Below are 15,301 nucleotides of genomic sequence, written 5' to 3'. Positions count from 1 at the left end.
GCTTGTTGGAAACCAGTGAGCAGGACCCCAACACAAGAGCGGTCTCCCCTCTGGCAGTTCCCAGAAACTGGAAACATTACTGCTTCCAACCATGAAAGCAGAGCATAGCCATTGTGGCTGGTAGCCACTGAAAGCTTTGCTCTCCATGAATTTGTCTAATTCTCTTTTTAGGTCATCCAAGTTGGTTATTCAGATTAATTTGGGACAGAATGGACTTGTAGGTGAACACATGCAAAAGTGACCCGATTCATTCATTGATCCCTAGTACGAACTGGCCCTAAGGAAGCTACCAAAAAATTATACAAGTGATTGGAATCTGAGCCACATGTCAAAGTGGGGTGAAGAAGAAGAAGAAGAAGAAGAAGAAGAAGAAGAAGAAGAAGAAGAAGAAGAAGAAGAAGAAGAAGAAGAAGAAGAATTTATTATTTATACCCCGCCCATCTGGCTGAGTTTCCCCAGCCACTCTGGGCAGCTCCCAATCGAGTGTTAAAAACAATTCAGCATTAAATATTAAAAACTTCCCTAAACAGGGCTGCCTTCATATGTCTTTTAAAAATAGGATAGCTGCATATTTCCTTGACATCTGATGGGAGGGTGTTCCACAGGGCGGGCACAACTACTGACAGGCCCTCTGTCTGGTTCCCTGTAACCTCACTTCTTGCAATGAGGGAACCGCCAGAAGGCCCTTGGCGCTGGATCTCAGTGTCCGGGCTGAACAATGGGGGTGGAGATGCTCCTTCAGGTATACAGGACCGAGGCCATTTAGGACTTTAAAGGTCAGCATCAACCCTTTGAATTGTGCTCGGAAACGTACTGGGAGCCAATGCAGATCTCTCAGGACCGGTGTTAAATGGTCCCGGCGACCACTCCCAGTCACCAGTCTAGCTGCCGCATTCTGGATTAATTGCAGTTTCCGGGTCACCTTCAAAGGTAGCCCCACGTAGAGCGAATTGCAGTAGTTCAAGCGGGAGATAACTAGAGCATGCACCACTCTGATGAGACAGTCTGTGGGCAGGTAGAGTCTCAGCCTGCGTACCAGATGGAGCTGGTAGACAGCCGCCCTGGACACAGAATTAACCTGTGCCTCCATGGACACCTGTGAGTCCAAAATGACTCCCAGGCTACGCACCTGGTCCTTCAGGGGCACAGTTACCCCATTCAAGACCAGGGAGTCCCCCACACCCGCCCGCCCCCTGTCCCCCCAAAACAGTACTTCTGTCTTTTCAGGATTCAACCACAATCTGTTAGCCACCATCCATCCTCCAACCACCTCCAGGCACTCACACAGGACATTCACCGCCTGCACTGGTTCTAATTTAAAAGAGAGGTAGAGCTGGGTATTATCCGCATACTGATGAACACCAGCCCAAACCCCAATGATCTCTTCTAGCGGCTTCATATAGATATTAAAAAGCATGGGGGAGAGGACGGAACCCTGAGGCACCCCACAAGTGAGAGCCCAGGGGTCTGAACACTCATCCCCCAACACCACTTTCTGAACACAGCCCAGGAGAAAGGAGTAGAACCACTGTATAACAGTGCCCCCAGCTCCCAGCTCCTCTGAACAGTCCACCTAGCAGTTCAACTGGCTGTGACCTAAATTTGGTATTGCCTGAGTAGTCATATCTTTCAGCACAGTGCTTTTCCTAGCATGGCATTCTGTACCTGTTTGTGCTGCTTCAGCAGCTTCTTGAACTTGTCCTTCTCTTCCTTCTCTTTACGATAGTCCTCTTTAAAAATCTGCATCTGGCAGGGAGAGAGAAGGCCACAGGTAAGCGGGGAGCTAAAGGATTCCCTGTCAACTGCACGTTGGGAAGGAGGCCAGGCAAATTAAATGCAAACATTCTGCTCAAATCTGCTAGAGCTGCTGAGCTCCCTCCAAATCTGGGTGCCCTCGTGAAGCACAAAAGGCAGCACATAACACAGTTCTTTGGCTCTAAGCCTCTGCGTGGATATAAGGAGAGGTTGCCCCAGCTTACTCTTACAAAGGTCCAGTGAGGTCACATGACTGAGGGAAGTAAGAGGCCATACTAGATTTCGACGGACATGCTAGACAGCAAGAACCACTTCTGGCTGAGGGAGCAACTACCCAATCTTACTTGAACACACCTTGTCTTTGCTTACTGGTATGCCTCTTCCCCCTCTCCTTCCAAAACAAATGACACAATTATCTCTTTTCCCTTAAGGATAAAACAGGCAGCAGATGTGAGCAACCTGTGGAGCAGGGATGGGGAACCTGTGGCTCTCCATGACACCGCTGGACTCCCATCAGCCCCTGCCAGCATGATCAATGGGTAGGGATGATGGGTGCTGTGGCTCAGCAACACCTGGAGGGCCACAGGTTCCCCAGCCCTGATATAGGAGTGAAGTGACTGAACTGTGGCTTGTGAACTGCATCCCGATTCTGAAGAACTTCCAGAAGATGCCTTCGCTTTGTGAGATTTTGCCTCTTTGTTCTCCTGGCTACCCTCTGGGAGAAGGCGGACAGTCTTAGTGCAGCAATGCAGGATATAGAAGAGATCCCCTGAAGATCACGGCTAGGCCTAGGAGAAGGCAACGGGAAGCAGGCTGATAAAGACAGGGGGGAGAGAGAAGTGGAAGTGCCCAAAAAGGACACTGATGTGGGGGGAGGGAACATGGGAGATGAAACTAATGGTGGATAGAAAGGCTATGTAGCAGTCTTTTGGATTTTGGAAAGCACAGGGCAGCTGGATCAGTCAGCAGACTGGGATTTCAGAGTGGCCTAATTGTCATCCCCTTCATTGCACAGCTTCCTTTTTGAAACCAGAATGTGCTTTCTGGGTTCCTACCTGGCTGTTGGTGAGCACCAACTGCTTCTGAAGCTTATCCAGCTGCTGCTTCAGCTCCTCCTTCTCCTCGTTCATCCTTTCTCTGTCGCTCCGCTCCCGCTGAAAGTCCTCCTCAAAAATCTTCACCTGGCAGGGAACAAGAGGCAGTGAAGTCCTTGGTTCACAGAGATACAATCCCAATGTAAGGCAAGCGCCAAGTGTCCCAACACTGATGTCAGGAAAAGGCAATGGGCACAACCGTGTTTTGAGCCCAACTTCAAAGACGTTAACAACAACAGCAGCAGCAGCAACAACAACAACAACAACAACATTGTACCCTGCCCATCTGACTGGGTTGCCCCAGCTTGAGAGGCACAAGCTTAGGAGGCAAAAGGAACACTGTGTTTTCTGGAAATAACTTTTGTGTTCACAAATGGTGTCAAGCCAAGGGGAGTCCTAGTTTCATGGAAGCCTGCCATACCTGTTGCTTTAGGAGCTCATTCTGGGTCACCACCTCCTGATGCCGGACCGATGCTCCAGGTTCAATGGGGCTGTTGAAGGCCGAAGGGGAAGGAGCAGAGGCTTGAACGTTCAGGGCCTCTTCTAAGGCCTGAGAGGAGTCAGGAACAGAGAGGACAGTTAAAATGGTCTTTTCTCCACAGCAGCTTAGCATCAGTAAACAATATGTTTGCAGATATTGTAAGAGATTTAAGGCTATTTTACTGTCCAGGAAAGCTCATAACCTGGGGTAGGAAAAACTGGCATGGCTACAGAGAAGCAGAAGTATATTGCCCACCTTATTAAGCCGTAAAATCTCCTTCTCCTGGTACTCCCTTTGCCTGGTGACTGGAGCCAACTGATCCTGAAGGAATTTCACCCTCTGTTTTAGGTCTTTCACCTCACCGGCAAGTCTCTCCTTTTCTGCCTGAGAAAGATAAAGTCATAAAAGTCAAGACAGCCGTATACCTTAGGACCACAGATCCTCATTCTACCACCCTCCCTCCCTGCCTCAAAACCAGAAGTAGAAGAACTGGAAATGAAATGAAATGAATGAGAATTGGGAGAAGATTTTAAAAATAAATTTCAGGCTCCTGCCTTGCAGATTCCTTTACCTTCTTGAGAACATACTGTCACAGACCAGGTGTTGCTGTACTACAACTCCCATCAGCCCCAGAAAGCATGGTCAATGGCCAAGGGATTATGGGCGTTGTAGTTCGGCAACATCTGGAGGGCAAAAAGTTCCCCACACCTGCCACTGACTAATTGTCTATAACTGGGTAGCCTGCTGAAATCTCAACAAATGCAAGTGGCTATAGCTTTGCCATCATAATTCAAATTGCCTGTCCATCCCTCTAACCCATGTCCTATCCTCTCTGGTCAAATATACTATCTAGCTCATCTACCTTCACACTAGACAGGCTCAGTATCCCATGCTCAGTATCTTTGGTCTCATCTTTTATAACAGGGATGCAGAACTTGTGAGTGGGACTACAACTCCCATCATCCCTGACTATTGGCCATGGTGGGTGCTGATGCATTTCCAGGGAGTGTCGGACCTCTTATCAGACTCACCTCCTCCTCTTCAATCTTGGATTTAGCCAGCAGGAGCTTACGGTCAAAATCCCTCTGCTTCTGCTCTCGTTCTGCCTCCAGCTCCCCCAGGGCTTTCTGGGAGTCAGCAAGCTTCTGCCGCAGATCTGTTATCTGCCAGGAGGGGAAGATGACATGAAACATGAAACAAACCGCAGAACACAGCTAGAAATACTGCAAACATTTAAAAATATGCAGTATCTCTTGTCTGACTGTATGAGAATACTATAGAGCAATGAGAATAAAAATGCTGATAAAATGGGACATCTCAGACAAAACACACACACACACCCTCTAGAGGCCTTGCCCTGGTATTCCAATGTTTTGAAGTCAGATTAAAAGAGATATTGAGAGGACAACTGGTTATGAACTTTTATTGGAATTAAAACCAGTTCAACTGGAAATCTATCATGAAAACATGCCCACTCAATAGGTAATGATCTTTGGTTTATTAACAGCTGCTCAGATTGTTATAGCTAAAAATGGGAAAAGTTCTAGGATCACAACACGTAAGGAATGGGTAAATAAAATCTGGCATATAGCACAAGCCAAGCTAACCGAAGTAATGAGATTAAGAGTTGGCAGACAACAATCTGATTGTTCTGGCAGTTAACCGTATGTTGAGTTTGGTGCATCGATGCAGGCCAGTAAGATGGCAGACAAACATTTATCATAAAAAGCATTAAAGCCAGAGAGAAAAAGTCAGTGCCATAGAGACCCCTAGCTTTCCCTCTAGCAACATGCCTGTTAACATTCTTCCCCTCCGACAAGGCATATGAGAGAAACGCAAAGTTCTCTGGGTGTCGTATTATGTGAAATAACTGTCACCTATAAAACTTCATTTGTGCAAGGCATTTGGTACCCTGCTATTACCTTCTGCTCGTACTGCTGCTTCATGGACCGGAAATGATGATCCCACTGCTTATTTACCTCCAGCAGCTAGAAGGAAAGGCACAGAGTTATCAAAGGACAGAATCTCAATTCCCTACTGATGTAGCCAAAGCACTATCTTGCCAGCGCTTTCTAGTCTGTCTAGCAACTCTCTTACAGGAATAGCCTCCTTCAGGCTCTGCATAGATTGCCAAACCTGATAGCACCCAAAGCTGGTTGACCTTGGGCCTCTCTTGAACAGCAGGAGCAGCTTTCCTGCAACAATAAATGCCTAGCAGCAGACCTGCTGCTGCTTATCGGAGGCAGGAGAAGTGGAGTGACAGTGGTAGATTTGGAGCTGAGCAGCAGCGGCACTGGACTGGCTCCATTGCTGCACCAATGCAGCCCCAACCTAGCCACCTCTTCTGGACACATGGCAGTGATGCTGCTGCCAGGATGCTACTGTTGCAGCTCCACCCCACCTGGCACCTCCAGTTAAAAAAGGTGATGCAATGTGAAAAGGGAAGATCTCAGCAGGAGACCCCAGAGAGCCATTGTCAGCAGACAATCCTGGGCTGAACAGAAAAAAGGCACCCGACCCTGCTGCTAATGCAGGCTACCATTGTGGGATCACAGCTTAGGCCACATGACACCATAGAATCATAGAGTTGGAAGAGACCACAAGGGCCATTGAGTCCAACCCCCTGCCAAGCAGGAAACAATTACGGATCAGCAGCTCACTCAATATGTCGAGGGTATGAATCAGATCTCGATGTTTCCAAGGAAAGTGGGAGGGGGGGCAGATGTCAGGTTCCTGGAGATATGGGAAGCACTGTATATTCCCAACATGAATTGGCCTGACATTTAAGACCGTCTTCAGAGGTCCTCATCAGGCTATCCCTATCTTCTCAAGTAAGGCAAGTAACTGGCAACAGGGCCTTTTGGGTTGTGGCAGAATGTAGGAAGCCAGACCAATGGTTCATGGAGCTCAGTATAGTCTACACCAGGCATAGGCAAACTCGGCCCTCCAGCTGTTTTGGGACTACAACTCCCATCATCCCTGACCACTGGTCCTGTTAGCTAGGGATGAGTTGTAGTCCCAAAACATCTGGAGGGCCGAGTTTGCCTATGCCTGGTCTACACTGACTGGTCCGCCATGCTTTCAGACAGGGGTCTCTCCTTGCCCTACCTAGAGATGCCAGGGCTTGAACCCTGCAAGATGATCCACCTCTGTGGCTCTTCCCTAGAGAGCCTTGCCTTTGGAATGCCCTTCCCTGGTTCATTCCCCAGGCTTCCCTGGGGGGTGGGAATGAAAGCACTGCTCTTTGCTCTGACTTTCAACGTGATCCGACACTGCCCTGCCTTGTGGTTTGTGGGTTCTCCGCTTGCTGGGGCAGTATTGTGACTTCGTCTGGTTACAGTTGTGAGTTGCCTCAGGAAACTGTGCAATTAAGGGGCAGGAGATGCAACACTTAAAATAATAAATGTGCTGAGCTCTCCTCTGGCCTTAGGTCATTTGGGGCAGATGTCCGGCTTACCTCATTGCGTTGGTGCTCAAGGATCTTCACTTTCTTCTCACTTGACCCCAACATGCTTTTCCCCGTGGCTTTCTCCTCTGCGACCCCCTTCTGAAATGTTGACACACAAAAAGGTCCTGAGAAGCAGCTAAGCCAATCATAGCAAGCAGCTCGCGATTCAAGAGCAGCACCCATGCTTCTCCCTCCCAAAGCCAGCATCCAAAGCACTGAACAGTAAGGCCTATTTTCTCCCACAACAACCATGATCCAATATGCATTGGAAAGGCAAATAACAACCAGGGTGGTTTTATTGTCATGTTTAATGCATGCATACGGGGGTGGCGGGTGGGGGAGAGGCAGTTCTTAAGCCTTCAAGTGGCTGGAGCAGGAAGCCCAACAGCCACTCCACTCCAGTTCTGCGCTCTTGAACAGTTATCCTGCAAGATCAGGCCCAGGGTAGCGGGGCAAGATGAACAGACTATCTGGTTTTATAGCAGGGCTGGGGAATCTCCAGATGTGGTTGGACTCCAATTCTCCTCATCCCCAGGCAAAATGCCAAGGGTCAGGGATGATGGCAGCTGCAATTCAACAACTTCTGGAGGGCCTCAGATTCTCCATCTCTGCTTCATAGGGAAAAGCCTCTCACCTGTTGCAGTCCAGCACATTCTACGCCTTCCGCCTTGACTCCTTCTTTGCTGCCCATCATCACCATCTTCCTGAGCTCCAGATTCTCACACCTACATTGGGAAGGAATAATATTAGCAAAACGAGCACCAGGGACGAGAAATCATTCATCTGGCTGGAGCTGACCAAAGACATTTTGCCAGCTGAGGCATGGCAGAGCCCCTCTGCCCCATGGTGTGTGCCAGGGCTGCCACTTACTGTAAACGCCACGGTGAAGCTGCTCCCAAGTCTGGGAAAGGTTCGCCACAGTGCCCAGCCATGCAGCTGCCAGCAACTGAACCTCAAATGGCATGAGAGGGTCTGGCAAAAGGGCTCACTTGTTCTGACACACTGGCAGGAGTATGTGCAGGGGGCTGCTTGCTCGGCTGCCCCTCTGCCACCCGAGACAAGTGGCTCAGTGTTACTTATGATAGGCCTGCCTTAAAAACTCTAGGGACTGCAAAGGGAAGCAGGAGGAGACTTGGAAAAGGCTTTCTGAGTCTCCACCCACTTCCCTTTTAAGCCTCTGAGATCAGAGCACAAGGCCAGGCCCACTTGTCAACCATGTGATGTCATAAGGATGGCATGTGATTGACAGGTGGGCAGCCCCAGCCACCTGTCCTGTTTGGCTTGCGAGGCAGATCCTGGTTACATACTGCCAGTTAAGGGTCTTTCAGTGCCAATGAGGATCTCATTACTCTAAAGTAACATAACCTCTGAAGGAAAAAAAATGAGCCTCTTAGTTCACTTTTATGTTAACAATGGCAGTGTTCAAATCAATACAGCGTCTACATCCCCATGGAATCTGGTAAAGTTTCTTCTTTAATAAGATCTGCAAGTAAATTAAAAAGAGGACAGTTGCCCCTGAAGTTTGAAATGCAAGACTTCTATGTTTGTTCTGAATTTTTGCTTGGTATGGTGGCTAGATTTTACGGGGAGGTTTTCCTGGCGTCAAAGTCTTTTACATTCTAAAGCTTGCACCCCCTCAGCAACAGACTGTGATGCAGAACAAGACTTCAGGGCAAGATTTCTTTCCTGAGGGCCAGCTCTGCTGTTATAGACCATGATGGAGAACAGCTCAGAGCGCATGGAAGTCACAATCAGGCAGGTCCTCTAGAGGGCAGCATCTCATCTACGAAGACCAAGGGACAACTTTTAAAGAGCTCTTTTGACTGGAAATATCAAGAAGGTGAAAGCCGAGCTATTCAGAGAAGCTTGGGTCTTCCCCAGCCAAAGCAATCAGGACACCAGTGTCTGCTGTCTCTAGGGAACTGCTGGTTGGGTCTTAAAAGGCCAAAGGACTTCATGATCTTCAGGCTAGGGAAAGGCTGAATCTTTAGCCCTCTGCAGGTGTTTGCCTGAGCCCAGGGGTGTTCAAAGTGTGTGGAGGGGCAGGGGCATGCATGCAAATCCTGCTGCATCCATGTTCCCAAGTCCACTTGCTCCTTTTAGACGTTCATGGCTTGAAGGAGGCTGCTATGCAGGTTTGACTGAAGGCACTTAGAGGCCTCTGTGCAAATAGAGAACCAGACTGTATCAGGAATCTCAGTCATGTAAATGCTTCTAAGTACATTCCGTCCAATGCACTTCAGACGGTTGCACTACATGGCAACTTGAGGATGGGGCTTGCTCAGACAAACACTTGCAGAGTGTTTTTGGGGATTACTTATTGGAAAAAAAAGGGCAGCACCAAGGTATTAGGGTCTCTTTTCCAAGGTTTACCCTGTGCCACCCAATGCAAGGAAATTCCCCTTATCCTTCTCTGGGATTTCCCACCATTGTTGTTACTTTTCAGGGAGTGGCTCCACTCCTTCTGTTCCTTGCTGCAAGGTGGGTTGGACTCCCAGTGCTTGGAATGAACTATTCAGATTAACTAATTTACCAAATTATTTTTTTAAAAAATAAATCTCCAAATTACACCTGAAAGTAGTTCTGGGTCAACTGAACATGAATTAAATTTCCTTTGCAGTGAAATTTGGGAGGTTTTAAAATCATTTTAATTATATATGTGTGTGTGCACATGTGTTTCACTGCACATAACTCCGTAATCGTGGCCACTACATTTGCCATTTTTACCTATCTGAAAAGTGATGCTGCTGTTTAAAGCTTAAAGATCAGAACTGTTGGAAAAAATAAAATGCTTGCATGTTCTGTTGTTCTTGCAGAGTATTTTATACTTTAGCAGGACAGCTTGCAAAATTCTGAAGGCTGAAAAATATCTGCCAAGCACCATCACAAGTGAACTGTGAAATGAACTGGAATGGAATTAGGTTTTTTTGCAAGGGATGAACTAGAATTAATTCCTTTTCTAAAATGAACTTTCTAAGCACCGGTGTTCTCTGCCATAACTGCACTCCCCTCTCAAATCCAGGACTGGAAGTTTCTTTTGGGTTCTTTAATGCTTGCACAGGGTGGCTGTACAGTTTGATGGGCCTTAAGAAAACTCCCTAGGAGCAGAGCAGGGCAAGGGACAGGGGGCAGTTTCCACCAGCTTCAGGCTTCCAATATTAACTTCAGTGTCATCACACACAGACACACAATGAAAACGCCTAGATCACTGCTCTGCCCAGCATGACTGTATTCTCCTTTCCCACCTGACATGCCCTCACCTCAGCTTCTCTGAAACCTGGTTCCTTTGCTCTAGTTCCTTCTCCAACTTTGCCCTCAGCTCCTCATTCTCGTTCCGCAGCTCCTCACACAAGGCCTGTATAAAAAAATGGGGGAGGGGTACAAGAAGCATCAGCAGTGGAAAGAGTTATATCTTATTAGCCAAGGGCAATTTTCTTGGTCATAAATTCACTAAAGAGCTTCTGGCAATTGGCCACCTGCTCTTAGCTAGCTGTCGATGCGGAAATTTGAATTTCCTAGTCCTCAATCCCATGAACCCTTTTCTCAGATTTTGACCTGAATGCCAAAGCTATATTCCACCCCGTCTTCCTTGCTATTTATATCCCACCTTTCCTTTAAGGAACTCAGGACAGAGACTTGGTCTCCCCCACCATTTTATCCTCACAACAACCTTGGGAGCCAGGTTAGGTTGAGAGATGGCCCCTGGTTCAAGCTCATCCAGTGCGGAAATTTTGCACTTACATAGCCTTGGTATGACACTGTAACTATTCTGGTTCTCTCTAATGTTGAGGAAAGATGGGAATAAGAAAGCAGGAATTATATCTGCCTATTAAAACTGCAGGGCCAAAGTAAACAGGATATTATTCACGTGGACCTTACATGACTTTTTTGGGGGGGAAACTAATAGTTACTACGGGTATGGGGAGATGGATTGGGATCACAGGAGACTTTAAACCTCTGCCCCATCACGGTTCTGATCAGAGGCAGCCCCTGTTGCCCTGCCCTCCACACCTGCTATTCGCAATGGGGTGAAAGTCGCAAACGGTAGGTGCAAAGAATATCAGCCACTTTAGTCAGGATTAGAGGCAGCCTGTATTTGCACCTCTTTGGGACTGACTGGGACAAAAGGGTTAAAGTCCTCCAGATCCCCATATGACAGTCTCTCCGCCCCCCCCCCCCCGCCGCCGCCCCAGCATGCTGGTTATTTGTCATGGTGTTTTGTAAACTGTGCAATGCCAAATGACACGGAATAACATCCTGTTCAGTTTGGCCCATAGAAGGATGCACTTCTGGGCATCACTGCCAGGGAATAATAAAAAAAAATAACGCAATTCTCCTTCCTCTTGAGGACTTCCCTCGTTTAATTTACTGACACAAAGTATAAATCACCCTTTAAATGGCCAATTGCACAATGGCTTGCCCCAGGGAAAAGTCTTTTAGTGGTGAGTTTATGACCTGAAAGGTTGTGGGGGGTGTCTGATGCCTTACTAAGGGTGTGTCATATCCTCAAAGTTTCCCTTCCTAGTTGGAAAGGGAAGAAGAGATGACGGAAGAAAAACTAAAGCGAAGCTTCATTCAGAAATGCCAGTGTTTCCCCCATCGACAACATTGCGAACGGTGGTCAGGAACCTTTATGAGGTCAACAGTGTGCCAGAGGACAGGTGGCTTTAGAGAGTACTTGAACGCAAAGTCTGGTGGCAATGTGACTGGAAACACACATATTCAATGGGGCTTAATTGTTGCTATCAGTACAGTAGTGGTTAAAGGTGGAACTGTGATCTAGAAGTTCCCAGTTAAAGACTCAGCTCAGCTGCAAACACACTGCACAGCTGCTGCTATTTCCCAGGCGTGGTTCAACATCCATCACATGGGAGTGATAATGCTGGCCACATGTTGTTGTTGTTTTTAAAGGGGGGAGTGAGTGAAAAGGAAGGCAAAGAAATAGCCCTGGAAGGAGAAATTAAAATGTGACAAAATGACAGGGCCAAAACAGCTATGTGGCTTGTAATATTTCTTGGTTGGTGCAATAGCTGATCTTAAGTTCTTTCTTCTGCTTACTTGTATCCTGATCTCCTGTTTTGCTTTTATCTGCTGGGGAAACCCAGCCAGACGGGCAGGGTATAAATAATAAAATTATTATTATTATTATTATTATTATTATTATTATTATTCTGAAATGTATGTTGAGCTTACTTGTACTGAGTTGCACTTTTGTTGTAATGGATGGGTGTAATGGGTGGCAGGCGTGGGCATCTCTGGTGCCTTGTATTGCTCCAGGAGCAGTACATTGTATGGAATAGAATCACAGAATTGTAGAGTTGGAAGGGACTCCCTGCAATTGCGGAATGATAGCTAAAGAATCCCTGAGAGATGCCATTCAACCTCTGCTTTAAAACCTCCAATGAAGGACAGTTCACCATCTTCCAAGGGAGTCAAACAGCTCGTACTGTCAGAAATAAAAATTATTTTTGGGGGAGGAAAGTGTTGTGGGTAGGTGCATCACATTCCTGCCCCCTGCCACAGTAAGTGCATTTAGGTAGTGATGGGGCACATGGAAGTGTAATGTTTACACGGGAGAAAGGCCAGGCGCATGTGTTTTGGCCACTCATTGGGATCTGGGGTGGGGTGGGGGGAGAGAAGAGAGGAAGCCAAGACAGTTGTTCATGAAAACCGAAAAGCAAAATGAACTATGCACATCTACCAGCAGCCTTCGAACCTGAAGGATGGATGTTCTCTGCTCGTTCTTGTGCACCTTGGAGGCCAGCCGGTTGAACTCCAGAGCCATGCGCCCCAGGTGGGCAAAGAGCTGCGTTTTGTCCGACTCCTCAGCAAAGAGACTCAGCGTGTTCTCCAAGCGCTGGAGGTGCAGCATCAGGTTGCCGTCCTCGTTCTGAAGTGGCTCAATGTCCTGCAAAAGACACGGAGGCGCAGAAACATTGTAATCTGGGAGGAGGGCAAATAAGGGCTAAGTTTAGGCAGGCTTAGAGAAGCAGCTTGCCATCTTTTCCTTCCTTCATCCGAGGCCTAGAGTTGGCAACACTTTTGTCTCCAGATGAGTTACTCTGGACTTATTTAAAGAAATACCAGCTACAAAGTAAGCAGGCTGAATAGAGTCCCCGTGTTGGGGTTGGCACGGTTTGCTTCTCCTGGATAAGGTATTTTCCCTCTGAAAATCTCACCCTGAAGCTGCCCCTATGCTTCAATGGCAGAGTGGGGGGTGGACAAGATGGCATGGGAGGGAAGAGGAGACTTCCCCTCCTCACAGTCCCACTCAACTGCCCTGGCAACCTTGAGTGGTGTTTTTTTTTCCTAAAACAAAAAACATAGAAAGCTGCCTTATACCAAGTCAGCCCCCTGGCTGTGGCTCTCCATGAGTTCAGGCAGGAGTCTCTGTCAACCCTACTTGGAAGATGCCAGGAATGAACCTGGGACTTTTTGGATGGAAGCCAAATGCTTTGCCACTGAGCCACAGCCCTTCCCCAAACACTTCAGCTTCTCCAATCCCTTGGTCTTTTGGGTTGCCGTTGTATGCAGCTCTTCCACTTACAAAATAATAATAAATTCCCCTCTCTTTTTTTAAGGTGGGTTGACCAGGAGTGTGAACAGTACAAAACTGCTCTCATTTTATGGTCTAAATGTTCAACAGCACTCTAAGCATAATTTAACGTCCAACTCCGGTTCCTCAAAAGGAACATAAGTTGGGCTAAAACACCAAGGCCAGTGTTTAGTCCTTGAGGCCCTGCATGAGAGATGATTCTAGAGAGATTCAGTGTCTTTCAGGCACTTGCCCTTGTCTGTGGTATTCTGCACTTCCAGAAGAACTCATTGCATTACCCATGCCCCTTTCACCTTTGCCCTGTCTCTATTATTGCTGAAAATTCCACCTGAAGGCACCTTAGCTGGAAGCAGCAAATGGAGCCCGCCCTCCTATTAAGGCAAAGTAAGATTACTGCCTCAGGCGGCAGATGCTAAGAACAGAAGTGGATGACCCCCCCTGGCTGTTCTTCTCTTTGAAGGACAGAGCTGTGTGTCTCACTTAACAGTTTATTGCCTGCTACCCTTAGGCGCAGAGTAGGACACCCCCTCATTGCTGGCACTGAAGAAAAATTCAACTGCTAGTCCAGTTGTGTATGTGCCATTTTCCCTTCACCTCAGACTGCTAAATATTTTAAGGTGACCTTGCCAGTAAAAAAAAAAAAAGGGATTGCCAGAACTAGTTTGCTTCCAAGCTTCTAATGCCACCTAAAAGTAGTGCCTAAAAATAATCCCCTCTCAGTTTTTTCCAGTTGCAACTAATTGAACTTCTAAAGGACTTTAAACCAATTTGGACCAAGTTCCTGACAGCCGTTTTGGGAGCGCTGAAAAATTCCTTTGACACTTCAACACAGAAAACAGCCAGCATGTAATGTAGGAGAACTCCAGGGGTGCTTGAACTCTGCAGCAGAAGTCTACCCCCCGCCCTACCATGCACTTTAAGGACAGGAGACTCTGGCATATCTTCTGAGCTTGATTTGTGGCTGGGCTCCCCAGCACTCAGTTTCAGAGCTCATTTTCCATACTAAATATACGAAGGACGAATGAATGAATGATAAATAAAGTGTCTCTGATGGTGTACTTGGTGTCTTTCCTTCACCACTGAGCAAGGCAGCATGTCTTTGGTCTGTATACTTGGAATTATGGCATGTGGCTTCCTGGGAAGACAGTGTGGTAGCTTACATAAGAAGAGGCTGAATCAAGCCAATGGCCCATCTAGTCCAGCGTCCTGCTCTCACAGTAGCCAACCAGGTGCCCGTGGGAAGCCTGAGCAAAAGAGTACTCTCCCCTCTTAAGGATTCCAGCAACTGGCATTCAGAAATGTTCTGTCTCCCACAAGGAGACTGGAAACAGAGACACTCCTAGGAACCAACTCATCAGACCTGCCTTATACCAAGTCAAATCATTGGTCCCTTTACTTGAGCATTGCCCTCACAGACCGACTGAGGATTTTAGGCAGGGTTCTCTTCCAGTCCTACCCAGAGATGCCAGGGGTTGAACCTTCTGCATGCAAAGCAGATGCTCTGGCCCTTCCAGAAGCGCAGGCAAAAACCTGACAACCAATGAATAACAACAAAAAGCTGAGCACAACTCTTTACTCTCTAGCAAGTGCCTCTGAATAAGGATTCTATTCATTCCATTCTCTGTAATTTCCACACTGCTAATGAAGAAAAAGAGGGACGCGGGTGGCACCACAGAGCCTAGGACTTGCTGATCAGAAGGTCGGCGGTTCGAATCCCTGCGACGGGGTGAGCTCCCGTTGCTCGGTCTCTTCTCCTGCCAACCTAGCAGTTCGAAAGCATGTCAAAGTGAAAGTAGATAAATAGGAAGGTAAACGGCGTTTCCGTGCACTGCTCTGGTTCGCCAGAAGTGGCTTAGTCATGCTGGCCACAGGACCCGGAAGCTGTATGCCGGCTCCCTCAGCCAATAAAGCAAGATGAGCGCCGCAACCCCAGAGTTGGCTACAACTGGACCTAATGGTCAGGGGTC

At 47.6% G+C, this 15,301-nt stretch overlaps 1 protein-coding gene across 6 annotated transcripts in view; it reads right to left on the bottom strand.

The window, feature by feature from the left end:
- Positions 1-15,301, bottom strand: part of TNIP1 (TNFAIP3 interacting protein 1) — a 55,351-nt gene that overhangs the window by 5,287 nt on the left and 34,763 nt on the right. For 4 of the 6 annotated variants that reach the window (XM_081180752.1, XM_081180751.1, XM_081180753.1 and 1 more), the window contains 10 exons: positions 12,480-12,686; positions 10,039-10,133; positions 7,413-7,503; positions 6,788-6,877; positions 5,253-5,318; positions 4,362-4,493; positions 3,586-3,714; positions 3,271-3,399; positions 2,811-2,936; positions 1,666-1,746 (listed from right to left, as the gene is read on the bottom strand). In XM_081180752.1, the coding sequence (XP_081036878.1) occupies positions 1,666-1,746; positions 2,811-2,936; positions 3,271-3,399; positions 3,586-3,714; positions 4,362-4,493; positions 5,253-5,318; positions 6,788-6,877; positions 7,413-7,503; positions 10,039-10,133; positions 12,480-12,686 (1,146 nt within the window). The remainder of the gene's footprint in view (positions 1-1,665; positions 1,747-2,810; positions 2,937-3,270; positions 3,400-3,585; positions 3,715-4,361; positions 4,494-5,252; positions 5,319-6,787; positions 6,878-7,412; positions 7,504-10,038; positions 10,134-12,479; positions 12,687-15,301) is intronic. The other 2 variants (XM_081180754.1, XM_081180756.1) reach the window with 1 other exon arrangement.

This window comes from Podarcis bocagei (assembly GCF_964188305.1).
Source record: "Podarcis bocagei genome assembly, chromosome: 2".
NCBI lineage: Eukaryota > Metazoa > Chordata > Lepidosauria > Squamata > Lacertidae > Podarcis > Podarcis bocagei.
The sequence above is the reverse complement of the archived record's forward strand: the minus strand, read 5'-3'. Positions and strand labels throughout refer to the sequence as shown.